Source organism: Stigmatopora argus, chromosome 7 (assembly GCF_051989625.1).
Source record: "Stigmatopora argus isolate UIUO_Sarg chromosome 7, RoL_Sarg_1.0, whole genome shotgun sequence".
Taxonomy (NCBI): domain Eukaryota; kingdom Metazoa; phylum Chordata; class Actinopteri; order Syngnathiformes; family Syngnathidae; genus Stigmatopora; species Stigmatopora argus.
This window is the reverse complement of record NC_135393.1, coordinates 1,305,212-1,324,933: the sequence shown is the minus strand read 5'-3', so window position 1 is coordinate 1,324,933 and position 19,722 is coordinate 1,305,212. Positions and strand designations below refer to the sequence as shown.

Genomic DNA, 19,722 nt, shown 5'->3' with positions numbered 1-19,722 from the left:
CGCTCTCTCTCGCGCGCTCTCTCTCGCAGGCTCTCTCTCGCAGGCTCTCTCACATGCTCTCTCGCAAGCTCTCTCTCACTCTTGCTCTCGCGCACTCTCTCTCGCACGCTGTCTTGCTCTCTCTCTCGCACGCTGTCTCTCTCTCTCGCTCTCTTGCGCGCTCTCTCTCTCTCGCACGCTCTCTTGCGCGCTCTCTTGCGCGCTCTCTTGCGCGCTCTCTTGTTCTCTCGCACACTCTAGCGCACTCTCTCGCAGGCTCTCTTGCACGCTCTCTCGTGCTCCCGCGCTCTCTCTCGCACTCCCGCGCTCTCACTCTCGCGCTCCCGCACTCTCTCTCTCACGCTCCCGCGCTCTCTCTCTCGCACTCCCGCGCTCGCTCTCTCTCTCTCTCGCGCTCTCTCTCTCTCGCACTCCCGTGCTCTCTCTCGCACTCCCTCGCTCTCTCTCGCACTCCCGCGCCCTCTCTCTCTCGCACTCCCGCGCTCTCTCTCCCGCGCTCTCACGCGCTCTCTCTCGCTCTCTCGCACGCTCTCTCGCAAGCTCTCTCGCAAGCTCTTTCTCTCTCGCGCTGTCTCTCTCTCTCGCTTTCTCTCGCACTCTTGCTCTTGCACGCTCTCTCGCAAGCTCTCTCTCGCACGCTGTCTCGCACGCTCTCTCGCACGCTCTCTCAAACGCTCTCTCGCACGCTCTCTCGCACACTCTCTCTCGCACTCTCTCTCGCACGCTCTCTCGCACGCTCTCTTGTTCTCTCGCACTCGCGCACACTCGCGCACAATCTCGCGCACAATCTCCCACACTCTCTCGCAGGCTCTCTCGCACGCTCTCTTGTGCTCCCGCGCTCTCTCTCGCGCTCCTGCGCTCGCTCTCTCTCTCTCGCACTCCCGCGCTCTCTCTCTCGCACTCTCTTTCGCGCTCCCGCGCTCTCGCGCTCTCTCTCTCGCACTCCCGCGCCCTCTCTCTCTCTAGCTCGCTCCCGGGCGCCCTCGCTCGCTCCCGCGCGCGCCCTCGCTCGCTCCCGCGCGCGCCCTCGCTCGCTCCCGCGCGCGCCCTCGCTCGCTCCCGCGCGCGCCCTCGCTCGCTCCCGCGCGCGCCCTCGCTCGCTCCCGCGCGCGCCCTCGCTCGCTCCCGCGCGCGCCCTCGCTCGCTCCCGCGCGCGCCCTCGCTCGCTCCCGCGCGCGCCCTCGCTCGCTCCCGCGCGCGCCCTCGCTCGCTCCCGCGCGCGCCCTCGCTCGCTCCCGCGCGCGCCCTCGCTCGTTCCCGCGCGCGCCCGCTCGTTCCCGCGCGCGCCCTCGCTCGTTCCCGCGCGCGCCCTCGCTCGCTCCCGCGCCCTCTCACGCCCGCGTGCCCTCTCGTGCCCTCTCTCCCCCACACGTCCTCTTGCGCCCCCGCGCACCCCCACGCGCCCCCACGCGCCCCCCCGCCCTTGCTCTCTCTCTCGAATAAGTTATTTGTTACTTTGTTAGTAGATGGTGAATTACAACCAATAAAAAATATGTTTTTCCATTGTAATATCCAGTTTTGGGGTGTTTTTTTCAGAGGGTGGGAACAGTCACGGAACGCATTAGGCTCGTATCTCAAGGTACCACTGTACTGATCAACAATGGTCGTGGAAAAAGTTGTTTGAAATAGTGAAAGTTTGTGCCCCGGTACCTTTAGCGTAGGTGAGGAACCAACATGTGCAGGAGGAGGATTGCCTTGCCATCCCTGAAGTCTGTATATATGGCCCACACGAGAGCATGGGACAAAGAGCAATTGGCCTCCACACTGCCATATCTATAATGACAAGAATATGCTATCATAATAGTGCACGTTTAGAAAATTTAGCAAACTCAACAACCAGTATCAATATCCTACCTTGTACGATATTTCAAAATTCTCTCCTCCCCATATCTGCAATCCAGGATCATACAGTCCCAGCTCAAAGAAGTAGTCGCGCTCGATAGCAAAGAGACCTCCTGCCATAGCTGGAGACCTATGCATTAAGAGGCACATATATGAAAAATGACTGACTCAAATCAACAGTCCTTATTATCACACTCTTGACAACAAATACTCACCTCATTATCACACACTTAACAAATACTGACCTCATTATCACACTCTTGACAACAAATACTGAATGAAAATTACCACATTTTCCCGCGTATGAGCCGCACACTTAAAATTGCCTTAAAATCATTGAATATGTCAATTTTATCAACGCTGTGGGTCTTGTGCGCATATAAGCCGTACCCTTGATTCAGTCAACTTTTTTTGTTACAAATACGGCTTATATGCGAGAAAATATGGTACATTTGCGGGTGGTGTGTGAAATGTATCAACATGTTTGCTGCCATGCTTCTTGAGAAATGTGAAATGTATCAACAGGTTTACTGCCACGAGTAACCAATAGAATGTTTCAGTACGTGTCATAGCCTTCATCCGTGTCATAGCCTTCATCCGTGTCATAGCCTTTGTCCGTGTCATAACCTTCATCCTTGTCATAGAGACTTTGTATGTCACGCAATCTTGTTCTAATAAAATCCGTTGATGCGGAAAGGGGAGTCGGAGATTGGCAGGTGGAAACAGTCGGAGATTGACCGGAGTCTGACGCAGAGTAAATCTCTGTCTGTTTTCTCTCCGTGCTCCCCTTCTGCAGAAGCATCAAAATCTCACTCCATCTGTCTTGGTGTGCTTACTTGTGTCCATCCTTGTTGAATGTTCAGCGTGGAAATGCTTTTTACGAAGCCACTCCTTTGTTGCCCTGGCTATGTGTTTGGGATCAATGTCATGCTGAAAGACCTAGCCACAACTCATCTTCAATGTCCTTGCTGATGGAAGGAGATTTTCATTCAAAATCTCTTGATACATGGCCCCATTCATTCATTCCTTTACAAAGATCAGTCGTCCTGGTCCCTGTGCAGAAAAACAGCCCCAAAGCATATTTCCACCACCATGCTTCACAGAGGGTATGGTGTTCTTCAGATGCAATTCAGTATTCTTTCTCCTCCAAACACGAGAACCTGTGTTTCCACCAAAGTTATATTTTGGCTTCATCTGACCATAACACATTCTCCCAGTCCTCTTCTGGATCATCCAAATTCTCTCTAGCGAACCGCGGACGGGCCTGGATGGGTACTGGCTTCAGCAGGGGGACACGTCTTGCAGTGCAGGATTTGAGTCCCTGGCGGTGCATTGTCTTACTGATAGTAGCCTTTGTTACAGTGGTACCAGCTTTCTGTGGGTCATTCACTAGGTCCCTCCGTGAATCTGGGATTTTTGCTCACCGTTCTTGTTATTATTTTGACGCCACGGGTTGAGATTTTGCATGGAGCCCCAGATCGAGGGAGATTATCAGTGGTCTTGTATGTCTTCCATTTTCTAATAATTGCTCCCACAGTTCATTTCTTTACACCAAGCGTTTTACCTATTGCAGATTCAGTCTTCCCAGACTGGTGCAGGTCTACAATTTTGTCTTTGGTGTCCTTTGACAGCTCTTTGGTTTTGACCATAGTGGAGTTTGGAGTGTGAGAGACTGAGGTTGTCGACAGGTGTCTTTTATACCGATGAGTTAAAACAGATGCACTAATACAGACGCTCCCCTACTTACGAACATTCAACTTACGAACAACGGTACATACGAACATGTCTGCAAATTGCGTTTAAGTCGAAAAATGTTCGTAAGTCCAATTTTGTATTTTTTTTCCCCCGAGTAGTGCTTCTTTCCGCCGCTAATACGCCTGGCGCTGTGAGGGCTCAGCTCACCCAGCATCTACCTTCTCCGTTGCAATGCGGAAGTGCGTGACGTATCTCCAGTGCGCAAAGAACCTTTTTCATTTGTATCATTAAATATCTCGTGCATCCATTATTGAATATGGTTGGTAAAAAGTGAAAGGCTTCTATTGAGGGAGTTGCAAGGAAGAGGCAAGCCATTTCATTTAAAACGAGTGGCAATAATAACGAAGCTTGATGCGCGTGAGAGTGGTGAGCGTTGCCTATATAACAACTTGAATCGTTCGACCGTCAGTACCATTTATAAACAGAAAGATCGAGCAGCAGGACCCAAATATTGAACGTTGCACAAAGTTTGCAAATCAATTGAATGATGCCATACAGTGCTACCGCATCATTTATGATGAAAAAAAGAAGAAAACTGTGCAATCGTCGTTAGATCGCTTCTTTCGGCCAGTTTCTAATACATAAATCTCTCTCTCTCCCTCTCTATACAGTACTGTACATATTCTCCATTTTATTAAATGTTTTTTTCAGTACAAACCAATGCGTGTTACTTATACAAGCCTTAAACATACAAATGCACTTATATAAACCTTCAATATGCTTATATAGGCCTTAAACATAAATTATAATACAAAATATAGCACTGAATCAACTTACAAACAAATTCACCTTATGAACAATCGCTCGGAACCTAACTCGTTCGTAAGTAGAGGAGCGCCTGTACAGGTAACGAGTGAAGACCTCGTTAGACCTTGTTAAAAATTAGACTTCTTTGACAGCCAGAAATCTAGCTTGTTTTTAGGTGACCAAATACTTATTTTCCACTCTAATTTGGAAATAGTCTTTAAAAATCAAACATAATTAAAAATCTGTTTTTTGTCCACATTCTGTCTCTCATGGTTGAGGTTTACCCATGTTGACAAAAGTAGGATAACTTGCACAATTGGTGGTTAACTAAATATTTATTAGCCCCACTGTAAATATGTATGTGTATACACACAGACACACACACATACACATTTCCATGGTGGAATACATTAACCTCTTTGCCTTGGTTATTGCACACGAAGATTTTAATTTAATGTAATGTAAGATTAAAACTTTTTAAGTGTGTGTATAGGAATCTAAGTCTATCCAAGACAATTGCAGGTCATTCTAATCTTTTCAAGTAGGAGAACTTGCACAATTGGTGGTTGACTAAATACTTTTTTGCCCCACTGTACGTAGTGTTCACCAAGTCTCTGGATGCAATAATAGCATACACATATTACGTAGGTATCAAGGTTTATATTTTAACGATCGACCACAAGACCTTCGATCAGCCTTAACTATTGTTAAGTGCTGACATGGTAAAATCTACGGTCAGAGCACGTTTAACTACAGTACGATGGCCGTTCCCCGAGCGAGCAGTGACGGGAGCGAAAGTTTTTTTCATGTTTTAAGCAAGATACAGTAAATTTCTTTCCTTGAATTATATTAATAAACGTCAAAATACATTTTGTTTAGCGTTTTACTGTTTATCTTTTCTTTATTTTGAAATAAATGACTATCTGCCGCATTGTCTTGCGTCTTGACGTCACGAAGGCACCATTGTTTTGTCATGACGTCACCGTGTCATCGTCATCAACCTTCAGTTTCGTGCATGTAGTGTTTTTATGCGCATATAAGACGTACCCTTGATTCAGTCATCATTTTTTGTCCGACAACAAAGGCTTATATGCGAGTAAATACGGTACTTATGTTGACTACTTAGTTATTCATTACTTATTTATTGTTTATTTATTATTATTTATTGATTATTTATTTGTGTTTATTTACTGTTGTTATTTGTCCCATTTGTGGTGGAGCTTTAAATCTCATTATATTTGTATAATGACAATAAAAACATTCAATTCAACATAAAAAACACACAGTAAACGCTGTCTTCAGTTTGCAATACTAGTAGCATCAGTGGCAGAGCCACTCTTAACGGGGCCAAGGTGCTAAATGGGGCCCCCACGCTATGTATACCAGAGCTGCCAATCTCTGGTTTTAGTCAGGAAACTACTATATTTTACCCTTCTTTTCAGCTATCCCCATATTACCTTTTTCCTATTATTTCTCATCTCATCTCATTTTTTGAACCGCTCTTTCCTCATTAGGGAGGCGGGGGGTGCTGGAGCCTATACCAGCTGACTCCGGGGCAGAGGCGGGGGACACTGAATTGGTGGCCATCTTATTGGTTATTTATTATTTATCTGTTAATTTGTTTGTTTGTTGTTATTTTTGCACATTTCAAACTTGTATAATAACAATAAAAGCATTCAATTCATTAATAAAGCACAAAAAACATTAGATGGGAAAGTGGCACGTTAGTTGTTGTTTTGTCGAATCATCAAAAATTGGGTTTCTTTATTGCATTATCCGGAAAAATAAGTTCTCTGAGCAGACTGGACAACCGGGAAACCTTATGATATGGTGTTCTGCCACTTTTTAACCAAACATTTGCACACATTCATACAAATAGTTCATGTTAGGTTTTAGTACCTATATGGCTCAGTACGTGTTTTTCTTAGTTGTTTCTCTCTGTCATTCAGAGGAACCCTCTTCCACAGCATGCTCCAATCCCAGGCTCCTCGAGCAAAGCCGTCTTCATCTCCTCCACCTTGCGGTTCAATGGTGAACATCTCACCGTGGATGGCGTCAATCAAAGGTACAGTACACACTGTTCTTTTAGATGGGAATGAGATCACAGAAGTAGCCATACATTCAAGACACATGAGGGAGAAGGTGGTCACAGACATATAGATATGGAGTGGGGATTGTCAAGATAGGATGAAACAATCAAGGTGAGATAAAAAAAATGGGAAAAGGAGACAAAAAAATTGTTAGTTAACACAGGTTGCAATGTTTTTACCTGTAACATTCAGAGGTATGTTTTCGTTGTGATTTCTCTTTTTGGTTTAATGGTACAGACGCTCCCCTACTTACGAACATTCAACTTACGAACAACGGTACATACGAACATGTCTGCAAATTGCGTTTAAGTCCAAAAATGTTCGCAAGTCCAATTTTGTATTTCGCGCCTTTTTCGGAGTAGTACTTCTTTCCGCCGCTAATACCGACGCCTGGCGCTGTGAGAGCTCAGCTCACCCAGCATCTACCTTCTTCTTCGTTGCAATGCGGAAGTGCGTGAATGTATCTCCAGTGTGCAAAGAACCTTTTTCATTTGTATCATTAAATATCTCATGCATCCAATATTGAATATGGTTGGTAAAAAGCTAAAGGCTTCTATTGAGGGAGTTGCAAGGAAGAGGCAAGCCATTTCATTTGAAACGAGTGGCAATAATAACGAAGCTTGATGCGCGTGAGAGTGGTGAGCGTTTCACGGGCATTGAATCGTTCGACCGTCAGTACCATTTATAAACAGAAAGCTCGAGCAGCAGGACCCAAATATTGAACGTTGCACAAAGTTTGCAAATCAATTGAATGATGCCATACAGTGCTACTGCATCATTTATGATGAAAAAAAGAAGAAAACTGCAATCGTCATTAGGTCGCTTCTTTTGGCCAGTTTCTAATACATAAATCTCTCTCTCTCTCTACAGTACTTACTGTACATATTCTCTCCATTTTATTAAAAAAAAAAATTTCAGTACAAACCAATGCGTGTTACTTATACAAGCCTTAAACATACAAATGCACTTATATAAACCTTCAATATACTTATATCGGCCTTAAACATAAATTATAATACAAAATATAGCACTGAATCAACTTACAAACAAATTCAACTTATGAACAATCGCTCGGAACCAATTGCGTTCCTAAGTAGGGGAGCGTCTGTACTCTCTTCTAGAGCAGGCTCCACTCCCATGTTCCTCTTAACATTCTGTCTTCATCTCCACCATGTTGGGGTTCCATACTATAGTCATGAGCATCTATATATTCGGTACTCGGACGATTCGCCGAAAGAGGTTTCGCCGACGGACATTTGGCCGACGGACAGTTCGCTGAACGGACGTTTGGCCGACCGGACGTTTGGCCGAACGGACGTTTGGCCAACCGGACAGTTGGCCGAACGGACGTTTCGCCGAACGGACGGTTGGCTGAACGGACGTTCCGCCGACCAGACGTTTGGCCGAACGGACGTTTGGCCGTCGCGGGATTTGCACGTTTGCCCCGCCCCCAGATCGTGTGTGTACATGTTTTTCCACCTCGACCAGTTAGGCTTTTTAATCCGGCCCACCGCCGGCGTTGTTCAAATTATAGTAAAAATGACCTCATTCATTTCCCTTTGCCCTGCAATACCGCTCATCACTCTCAATTAAAGACTGCTCTCTTTTGTTGAATAATAATATAGTGGTACCTCGTGATACGACAGCTCGTCATACAACATGCTCGTGTAACGATACAATTAAGATTTCGAGATGCGAGGAAGCCAGTTGGCCTTGACATGAGAGGCTGTTTATCATTGTAGCGCACTGTCTATCTACGAGCCCTGAACATTTATTCAGACGAGTTTCGACCAGGAAACGCACAACGTACATGCGCGGGAAAAAAAGAGGGCTTTCTGGGTAATGAAGTATACTCGTGCACACAACGCCGATAGGCAATGGCACTCTTTCTCAGAATAAAACTTCATTACCCACAATCAATACGTGTGTAAGCTCAGCTGTTGAATTTCCTGTTATTATTATCTAATACGAGGAGTATTATATTACTTCTCGTTTGCTGCTCATCAGAACATCAGGGGCACTGGCTCGCAACTCCCTCCCCGCAACAGTATCTCTGGTCGCAACTCTCTCATAGGCGCCGTTCAAAGCGGTTGCGACCAGAGCTACTACAAAGAGGGAGTTGCGAGCCAGCGCCCCTGATGTTCCCACGAGCAGCGGAGCGATCGCTAATACTACAAGACTACTTCTCGTTGGCAAGTGGTCGTACGTTATCCTATTGTGAGGACCTGTGCATCATTTTCGGAATATTTTGAAGGGAATACGTAGTACAACAGCAAACAACCCATCGATAGCGAACGTGAGGGTGGAGGCGTGGCAAACAACTAACCCGGCCAGAATGAAGGTAAAAAAAAAGATAAAACCAAATTAGAATTCAGTTTTGTGTAAAGTTACATTAAACGTATTTTTGAGTGTGTCTGTATATATTAATCCAAGTTAATTTAAATGTTTGTTCCGTTTACGAGTGCGTTGTCGTGGAAAAAACCCTGAACCCCCCCGCCCCCTCTGTGCGTCTCTCTCTCTCCCGTCCATCGGCGAAATCCGCCCAATTTTAGTTAGATTAAACACATTTTATTACTATTAAACCACTAGTTATGTGTTACTTTGTTAATAGATGGCCAATTAGAAAAAATAAAACATTTTTTCCAATCCAATATCCTGTTTTTGGTGTTTTTTCAGAGGGTTGGAACGAATTAATTTATTTTCAATTCATTTCAATGGGAAACGTTCGCTCGAGTTACGAAAACCTCGACATACGATCTCAGTCTAGGAACGGATTATGATCATATGTCGAGGTACCACTGTATGTTCTTAATGTTGAAAGTAAATTTGAAAATAAATTTTCACTTCATCTTCAATTGTGTCTTTTTTCCTATATTTCAATCCCCAGGTTTGATAAATTACATTGCGTGTCCAAATGCTGTCAAATTTTAGTTTCCATTCTTGCCCGCAAGTCAAAAAGTTTGCCCACCCCTGGTATAGACAAACTTGCCTCTTTTATCCTATTATTGTCCCAAATTAAACACTATCAATAAGCTGCCATTCCCAAAAATATCTTATTAAAAAGAAGACAAAGCAAATTCACAGATGGTGTTTTTATTAAAGCAGTAAAACTTACAAAAGCAAATTCACAGATGGTGTTTTTATTAAAGGAGTAAAACTTACAAATTATGTACAAAGGGAATTCACAGATGGCAGTTTTTATTAAAACAGTAAAACTTACAAATTCTACGCAATGGCTTGTAGGTACTGTACTTTGTTTGCAAATCGATCCGGGTTTTCATAGTCATCCGTGAGCTTTTTCAACCGTTCATTAACAGCTGCTTATGACTTTTTGGTCTGTCTGGGCATAATACCGCCATAAGCCTGTTGTATTCGTATTTCCCTATCATTTTGCTCTAATTTGAGTTTGTTTATAAGACGAAATAAATTTGGATGGACGAGTGACATTCTACGTTGAAATGCGCGGTGCCAACCTTCAACAGAATTATTAGTGCGTGGTATTCCCAGCAAGGTCTTTTCTCTAACATTCCATAAGGGGATAGCAAAACCTGGACAGCGTCGCCTTCCCCTTAAAACAGCACCTAGCCAAGTAGTCTCAAAGTAGATGAGAAATTCTGCTAGGACTTAATCTGTTTCCTTGTCTAGTGAAGCCATAAATGCATTAAATGCTTCTATGACATCCTCCTTTGGGACGAACGCCAGTGCTGAAAGTTTTTTATCACGAAAGTATTCATTGGGTCACTATACCAATTTTGTAGGCCACATGCCTGAATTTTTCTCCAGAGGCATTGACCGAAATGGAAAAAGCATCCAGATGTGTGAGAGTTTGGAAAATACTTTTGTATACTACTTATTACAGCCTTTTCAAAATCAACAGAATTCTTACCAGCTAAATAGCCATATGGGGCCATATAGGCTATTTGACCGGTTACCAGCTAAAAAGCCCCTGGGACTATTTGACCAAACTTTTTGACTTGCGGGCCAGAATGGATCCTAAAATTTGACAGCATTTGGACACGCAATGTAATTTATCAAAGCTGGGGATTAAAATATAAGAAAAAAGAAACAATTGAAGGTGAACATTTATTTTCAGATTTATTTTCAACATTAAGAACATTATTATTCAACAAAAGAGAGCAGTCTTTAAATTGAGAGTGATGAGCGGTATTGCAGGGCAAAGGGAAATTAATTAGGTCATTTTTACTATAGTTTGGACAACCTCGGCGGTGGGCCGGATTAAAAAGCCTAACGGGCCATATATGGCCCACGGGCCAAGGTTGAAAAACGTGTACACACGATCCGGGGGTCACACGATCCAAGCGCGCGAATCCCGTGACGGCGAAACGTCCGCTCGGCCAACCGTCCGTTCAGCGAAACGTCCGTACGGCCAACCGTCCGTTCGGCCAAACGTCTGGTCGGCGAAACGTCCGTTCATCCTCAATCAGGGTCGCGGTGGGTGCTGGAGCCTATCCCAGCTGACTCCGGGCCAGAGGCTGGGGACACCTTGAATCGGTGGCCAGCCGATCGCAGAGCACAAGGAGACAGACAACTATGCACACTCACACCCATACCTAGGGGCAATTTAGAGTGTCCAATCAGCCTACCATGTATGTCTTTGGAATGTGGGAGGTGTGAGGCCGACGCGCTAACCACTCGCCCCTGTATGAATCAAAAGCCTATTGCTAGGGTCAATATCATAAGTTAATATGCCTGTCGTTGTAAATCCAAAATAATCAAATTATTCAATTTTAAAAAAGAAATGAGTCTATCTTGATGAGAACTCCATGTTTTTTGATTCTGTTCTGTTCTGTTCAGACATAGGCTTTATCATCATCATCGAATCATCAAAAGCATATTGTCATCATACACGGCTGCGTATGGTGAAATTGGTGGTGCTACTCCACAAAGTGCGCTTTCCCGGTAAAAGACCAAAATAAGTAATATAAAAATATAAGAGTCATATCCTGTTAAGGTAAATAATAAAAAAATGCCTAATCTAAGATATTATTCCTATCCACGGAGATCCAGGTGGTTCATTGCAGGTTCGTTGGCAATCTGCTGTGATATATTGCATCTCCCTCCGAGAGCAACCAAATCCTGGCGACTGTAGAAAAGTTTGCCTCGCAGGTGTTAGCAAACAACGACAAGACTGAGGAAACAAAACACCAAACTGGAGAGCAAGAGCCAGCTGCGCCCGTGCGGGCCACCATCCCGGATCACTTACCTCCTCACTACAACCTCACTTAACTTCAATCAGCCAGCAGGAGGCAGATCACCGCCCAACGTCCTTCATGTCACCTGACCCCAAAGTTATTGCACAGAAGGGATTGTGTGTCGTGCTACCGAAAGTTCAGAGTCCTGATGGCTGTGGGAAAAAAACTGTCCTTAAGTCTATTTGTCCATGCTTTGTGAGACCTGTCGCGTCTGCCAGAGGGCAGCAGCTGGAACAGGTTGTGACCAGGGTGGTATTTGTCCCTGACAATGTTCCTGGCTCTGCTGAGGTAGCTAGGGCTGGCAATGTCATCCAGTGAGGGCAGAGAGCAGCCGATGATCTTCTGGGCAGTGTTGATCACTCTCTGCATGGCTTTTCTGTCTGCTGCCGTGCTTCCAGCGTACCACACTGTAATGCAGTATGCCAGGATACTCTCCACAGTGGCTCTATAGAAGGTTACCAGAAGCTTAGTGTCCAAGTTGTTCCCCCTGAGTACCTTCAGGAAATTGAGTCGTTTCTGGGCCTTCTTCACCACTGCCGTGGTGTTGGTAGACCAGGAGAGCTTGTCCGTGACGTGGAACCCCAGGATTTGAAGGACTAGACCCTGTCTACGCATACTCCATATATGAGGAGTGGGGCCAGATCTGTGCTGCGTTTGCGAAAGTCGAGGATTATTTCTTTAGTTTTTGTGGTGTTCAGTGTGAGATTGTTCACCAAACACCACAAAGACAGTTTGTTGACCTCATCTCTGTAGGCCGACTCATACCCTCCTGAGATTAGTCCGACCACAGTAGTGTCATCGGCAAATTTGATGATGGAGTTAGACTGGTGGGTCGGTGTACAGTCATATGTATACAGGGAGTACAGAAGAGGACTCAGTACACAGCCTTGAGGGGAGCCAGTGCTCAGTGTAATGGAGGAAGAGAGGTGGGGACCAAGTCTAACAGTTTGTGGTCGATTGGTTAAGAAGTTGTTTATCCAGCAGCAGATGGAAGAGGATAGTCCAAGGTGGGAGAGATTGTCAGCCAGAATGTCCGGTATAGTTTTGAAGCCTGAGCTATAGTCAATGAAAAGCATCCTCGCGTAGTTCCCATGGTGCTCCAGGTAGCTCAGTGCTGTGTGTAGAGCTACGGCGATGGCGTCCTCAGTGGATCTATTTGCTCTATAAGCAAACTGGTGAGGGAGGGATTGTATCCCTGACGTGGCGGGCGACTAACTTTTCAAAGCACTTCATGATCACAGGCGTAAGTGCAACAGGCCTATAATCATTCAGGCTGTCGATGGTTGGCTTTTTAGGGACATGGATAATGGTGGCAGATTTCAGGCAGGATGGAATGATGGATTGTTGCAGGGAACAATTGAAAATCTTAGTGAAAACACCAGTCAGCTGGTCAGCACAGGCTTTGAGCACCTTCCCAGGTACTCCGTCGAGGCCAGCAGCCTTCCTGGTGTTCATAGTCTGCAGTACCTGTCTCACTTCATGTTCCTGAAGCTCCAGTGTACTGCTGCAGGGTGGTGGTGGATGTCTTGAGACTGGGTCTGATTTGTCAGTCTCAAAGCATGCAAAAAAACGGTTCAGTTCCTCTGCTAGTGAGGCATCTGCATTAACAGACACTATATTGTCATTGTAATTGGTAATATGTCGTATTCCCTGCCACATCCTCTTTGGGTTATTTCCTGTGAAGTGCTCCTCAATTCTCCTTGTATATGCTGCCTTGGCCTTTTTAATGCCTCTCTTCAGCTCTGCTCTGGCAGTGCTGTATTGTACCTTGTCCCCTGACCTGAAGGCGGTATTACGGCATTTGATGAGTGCCTGTGTCTGACTGGTCATCCAGGGTTTTTGGTTAGTAAAAACCTGAATCTGTTTATTAACAGTGACGTTGTCCGTGCAGTTTTTGATGTAGGAAAGTACAGTGTCCGTGTAGTCCTGGAGGTTGTGGTGTTCAAAAAGTTACCAAATGGTGCGGGAAAAACAGTCCTGCAGCTGAGAAAGGGTGTCCTTGGGCCATGTTTTTATTATCTTTATTTGTGGCCTTGTTAGCCTCCGGAGTGGGGTTTATGAGGGGGTGAGGGACAGGCAGAGATGGTCGGATCCAGCAAGGTGAGGGGGGTTGTGGCTCTATAAGCATGTTTGATGTTAGAATAACCATGGTCTAGAGCAGGGGTCTCAAACTCGCGGCCCGCGGGCCAACTGCGGCCCTCGGGACGATAATTTGCGGCCCCCGTCTTAATATGAAAGATTAATGTTCGTGCGGCCCGCAAGATTGATATGAATGACACTTGTTGTGTTCGGAGCTGAATGAACCAATCACGGTGAGGTATACGGCTCTGGAGGGCGGGACATCGGCCGGGCTGTCCAGTGCCTCGCTCACTCACTCATTCATTCCTCCAATCAGCTGGGTGGAGGAGAAGACGTGAAGCCGATCACTCCGCTCGGCGCGCACAGTCCTCCGCTGCTCCCAGCATAGAACTGAATGAGGCGCTATGATCCGTGATCCAGCCTGTGTCAGTGTCTGTAGCCATCTCCGCGAGTGAAACTGAAACTTAACAGTAAGTGCGTTAACATGACACTTGAGAAATTCGGAGAACTGCCGTAATCCAATACGATCGGAGAGCGAAAGTGCGCACACACCCCGACGTGTCTCATTTGCACTGAAAAAGTTGCGGTGTACAAGGAATACAATTTGAAATGTCATTATACTACGAGACATGCTGAGGAGTACGAAAAATACCAGGGAGATGAGAGAGCCAACCAGGTTGCCAGTCTTACAACACGTCTTCTGAGGCAACAGGATTTCTTCAAGAAGGCTACCAAAGACAGTAATGCAGCAGTCGAAGCTAGCTACGCCATTTGTGAGTTGATTGCTAAAGCAGGTAAGCCATTCACAGAAGGTGAATTTATCAAAAAGTGCATATTACAGGCTGCACATATTGTCTGTCCAGAAAAGGAAAATCAGTTCAACCACATCAGCCTTTCTGCCAACACGTGGCAGAGCGCATTTCTCACCTGTCAAGTGACATTTATGATCAAATGTGTGAGAAAGCACAATGTTTCAGTGTATATTCATTGGCTCTGGATGAGACCACAGACATCACAGACACTGCCCAGCTCGCAATATATGTCCGTGGTGTTGATGACAATTTTGAAGTAATGGAGGAGTTGCTCACAGTAATTCCAATGCATGGCCAGACCACCGCTAAGGAAATATTTCACCAGCTGTGTGATGCCATTGAATGCCGGTTTGCCATGGAAGAGCTTTGTTGGAATAACAACCGATGGAGCCCCATCAATGACAGGGAGGAAGAATGGACTGGTAGCACTTGTTAAAAAAAACTGGAAGAGGAGGGTGTTGAGGAGGCCATAGCTCTGCACTGCATTATCCATCAGCAGGCCCTTTGCAGCAGATGCCTGAAGTTTGACAATGTGATGTCTGTCGTTGTGAAATGCATCAACCAAATCAGATCCAGGGGCTTAAAGTACAGAAGGTTCCGTGCTTTTTTAAAGGAAATTGAGTCAGAATATGGGGATGTGCTCTACTTCATTGAGGTACGTTGGCTCAGCAGGGGAAACGTGTTGAGATTTTTTTAGTTTAGAGCAGAAGTAAAAGACTTCATGGAGATAGACGGGGTTGCTGTTCCTGTGCTCAGTGATCCCAAATGGCTCATGGACTTGGCTTTTCTTGTTGATATCACACATGAGCTTAATATACTGAACAAGAAGCTACAAGGCCAGGGGCAACTTGTCAGTGCTGGCTATGACAATGTGAGAGCATTCTGCACTAAACTTGTGTTATGGAAAGCCCAGCTCTCTCAGACAAACCTTTGCCATTTCCCAGCATGCAAGGCTCTCGTGGATGCAGGCACACCATTCAGTGGTGAGAAGTATGTTGAGGCCATTTCGAAGCTACAGGAGGAATTTGATCACAGATTTGCAGACTTCAAGACACACAAAGCCACATTTCAAATTTTTGCGGACCCCTTCTCCTTTGATGTGCAAGATGCCCCTTCTGAGCTTCAAATTGAGCTCATTGACCTGCAATGCAACTCTGCACTCAAAGCCAATTCAGGGAGGTGAGTGGAGAAGCAGACAAGCTTGGGCAATTTTTGAGAGAGTTGATCCCCAGCTTCCCTGAACTTTCCTGAATGTTCAAGCGGACCATGTGCCTTTTTGGGAGCACATAGTTGTGTGTCTTCTCCACCTTGAACTTCAATAAGTCCAAGTACAGGTCCAGATTTACTGATGAGCATCTTCAAGCTCCACTGAGGGTCTCCACTGCTTCCCCCCTCAAGCCAAATGTGACTCAGCTATGTGAGAAGAAGCGCTGCCAGGTCTCTAGCAGCAAGAAGTAGGCAAGAGAAGCCGTGTTCAGAATATTTCATGTTCAATGTTCCATTCAAGTTCAGAAAGTTAAAAGTTTAAAGAGCTGTTAATACAGACATTTGAAACGGAATAAAAATAATTCATTTTCTCTACTTAGCCAGCCAGTGTATATCTACTGTATGCTCATTATTATTATTATTTTATTTTTGTATTACTGATTGATTCATTTTTTATTCATCTTTAAGTTAATTTATTTAATTCATTATTTTTTGTCAAAAAATAAAGATATTTGATAACGTTGGAATGTTTTATCAGCGCTTTTCTTGTGGAAATCCTGATGCGGCCCAGTCTCACCCAGACTCTGCCTCTAGCGGCCCCCAGGTAAATTGAGTTTGAGACCCCTGGTCTAGAGTTTTATCTCCTCTGGTGTGACACTTCACGTACTGGGTAAACTTAGGCAGGACAGTCTTTAAACGTGCTTTGTTGAAGTCACCAGCGACAATAAAGACTCCATCGGGGTGGTCAAGCTGCTGTTTGTTTACAGTCGCTAGCAGGAGGCTAAGTGCCGTGCTAACGTTAGCATCCGGTGGGATGTAAACAGCCATTACAATGACAATCGTTAGCTCTCTAGGTAGATAGAAGGGCCTGCACCGTACTGCCAAGAGCTCTAAATCAGGGGAGCAGGGAGTGTTAATGATCCTACTGTTGTAGCACCAGTTGTGTATATACACGCAAAGTGATGAAAATAATGTTGCAGTTTCTGACAAAGCTGTTGGTCCCAAATCGTCCATTTTGTGGGTGATGGATCTGGCTTTGGTCAAGAAGATACAGTGGTACCTCGACATACGAGTACCCCGACATACGAGCATTTCGAGATACGAGTAAAATTTCGAGCAAATAATTATCTCTAGATACGAGAACATTTCGAGATACGAAAAAGCCAGGTGGCCAAGACATGAGAGGCTGTTTATCATTGCAGCGCACTGTCTTTTTTACCGCATCTCTTACGTGTATAACAGATATCTACGAGCACTGGGTGGAGTGTTGCATTTTTTTCAGTGTTTTTTTCCGTCACTCAGCGCGAATGCCGAAGCGATCGCTAATACGAGGAGTATATATTACTTCTCGTTGGCTGCTTATAAGAACATCAGGGGCACTGGCTCTCTCCCTGCAACTCCCTCGTGTAATGTCTCTGGTCGCAAATCCCTCGTGTAATGTCTCTGGTCGCAACTCCCTCGTGTAATGTCTCTGGTCGCAACTCCCTCGTGTAATGTCTCTGGTCGCAACTCCCTCGTGGAATATCTCTGGTCGCAACTCCCTCTTTGTAATGTCTCTGCGAGCACTGGGCGGAGCGTTGCATTTTTTCAGTTTTTGTTCCCCCTTAGCCTGTTAACTCCCGTTGGCGGAGCGATCGCTAATTCAAGACTACTCGTTGGCAAGTGGTCGTGCATTATCCTATTGTGAGGACAGTCGTGTGCATCATTTTCGGAATATTTTGAATTAAGTTTAGTGTAAGGTTAGATTATTATTTATTATTTTTGAGTGTGTCTGCATCATAATCCAAGTTCATTTAAATTTGTTTATGTTAGAATAATGATTCAAACCTTTTAAATCATTATTAGTAATATTTAATTAAAAAAGGAAAAACATCTTTCAACAAACTCTGCTTACAACTTCGAAGGAGATGCAATGTGACGCCGTCTTAGTCCACAGTGCATTCTGACGAGCGGAATACTCTTCGTTCCATTTAGCGGCACATAACCAAAACATTCAAAGGTAATCAAAAACAACTGTCTCTGCTGTTTTGAACAATTGTATAAGCTCAACCGAATAACATCATGAAGGTTATAAAAACACGGTTGAGGTGTATCTTCCAGTACTCAGTCCTCGGAGCAAGAACTCAGTGTATTGTTTTATGTCTTTGCGTACTTGTATCTCTCGCTGATCCCAGCTGTCCTGGAGAGCGACCTTGGCGTAAGCGTTTGTCTTCGTTGAAAGCGATCAACACATATATATATATTGTTTAATATAGTTACACATTCAGGATGAGCAAATATATTGATTAATATAGTAAGCATGTATATTATAAGGCTTTATATTCATTGCAAACACATTTATAATAATGATTATTCCATCAGTTTATGTTATATTACGATTCACCAATGCGACAAAGATAAATAGAGAAAAATATGTAAGAAAAATGCAGAAATCACTATCATTTTTTAATTATTTGTGTGATAAAGCTGGAAGTGTATGAGCACCTGAGAAAAAAAGATATTTGGTACAGTTGCCTTTGTTTGCATTTACAGAGGACAAATGTTTCCAGTAGTTTTTTTACCAGGTTTGCACACTCTGCAGGAAGGATTTTGGCCTGCTCCTCCACACATATCTCCTCTAAGTCGGTTAGTTTTCAGGGCTGTTGCTGAGAAATACAGAGTTTAAGCCCCCTTCCAAATATTTTCTATTGGTTTTAGATCTACAGAGTGGTTAGGCCACGGGAGAACCTTGATATGCGTCTTACGGCGCACCTCCTCTACTGAATGCTTCAATTGTGGACATTTTTTTATTTAGCTGCAAGGCAATTTTCTCCGTAATCCCTTCCAGCCAGTGTACAATATTATCTCTGGTATCTTTGGACAGTTCTTTGGCTATGTAACAAGTTTGTGTCTTACTGATTGTATGTGGTGGGCAAGTGTCTTTATGCAGCTGATGACCTCAAACAGGTGCATCCTATTCAGGATAATACAGGCAGACTTTTGAAGGCAGACTAACATGTCTTCAGGATGTTTTTGGCAAATGTAAGACAAGCCTTTATATTCTTTTTGGACAGCAAGGGTTTTCACCTTGAAACTCTGCCATGGATGCCCGCTTTGGCCAGTGTTTTTCTAGACCTTAAATGAGGCCAGCGAGGCCTGCAGTTCTTTCAATGTTTTTCTACGTTCTTTTGTGACCTTCTGGATGAGTCGTAGTCGCATTCCTGGAGTAATTTTAACTGGCCGACCACTGCGGGGAAGGTTTGCCAGTTCTCTCCATTTGTGGATAATGGCTCTGACAGTGGTTCCGTTAAGCCCCAAAGCCTTGCAAATTGTAGTAGTAATAGCAATAGTAGTAGCAATCGCAGTAATAGTAATAATAATGTGAAAGGTACCCTCTTAACAACAAAGCCGAGCTGCCATGCTTCTTTTGTAACGAAATGGAATTTCCAGTAACACCACCTATGGAATTCTCCAGGAACGCCGCCTATGGAATTTTCCAGTAACACCGCCTATGGAATTTTCCAGTAACACCGCCTATGGAAATTTCCAGTAACACCGCCTATGGAATTTTCCAGTAACACCGCCTATGGAATTTTCCAGTAACACCACCTATGGAATTTTCCAGTAACACCGCCTATGTGTTAAGGCGTGCTTGTCACCGCCTACTTTTGTGTCACCGCCTATTTTTCTGTCACGTGATCTTTCAATAAAACCCGTTGATGCGGAAGGGGTGGTCGGAGATCACTGCGGAGAGCGCAGGGAGATTGAATTCTGTGTCTGTTTCTCTACGTGCTCCCCTTCTGCAGAAGCGTTAAAATCTCACTCCATCTGTCTTGGTGTGCTTACTTGTGTTTGACCTCTTTGAATGTTCAGCGTATACCTGACATTTTCTGGTGCCGAAACCCGGGATTCAAGATCTGCGGCGTTGGTACGGCGAGGGATCGAGAGGCCACGAAACTGACGTCAGCTATTCCCCGTTGAGAGAAGGGGCCAATAGGG

At 44.8% G+C, this 19,722-nt stretch overlaps 1 protein-coding gene across 6 annotated transcripts in view; it reads right to left on the bottom strand.

Moving 5' to 3' along the window:
• Positions 1-19,722, bottom strand: part of galnt7 (UDP-N-acetyl-alpha-D-galactosamine: polypeptide N-acetylgalactosaminyltransferase 7) — a 111,352-nt gene that overhangs the window by 43,259 nt on the left and 48,371 nt on the right. For all 6 annotated transcript variants that reach the window (XR_013301015.1, XM_077605120.1, XM_077605124.1 and 3 more), the window contains 3 exons: positions 6,244-6,426; positions 1,855-1,972; positions 1,651-1,773 (listed from right to left, as the gene is read on the bottom strand). Coding sequence is in view for 5 of the 6 variants with exons in the window: in XM_077605120.1 (XP_077461246.1) it covers positions 1,651-1,773; positions 1,855-1,972; positions 6,244-6,426 (424 nt within the window). In the remaining variant the exon portion in view is untranslated. The remainder of the gene's footprint in view (positions 1-1,650; positions 1,774-1,854; positions 1,973-6,243; positions 6,427-19,722) is intronic.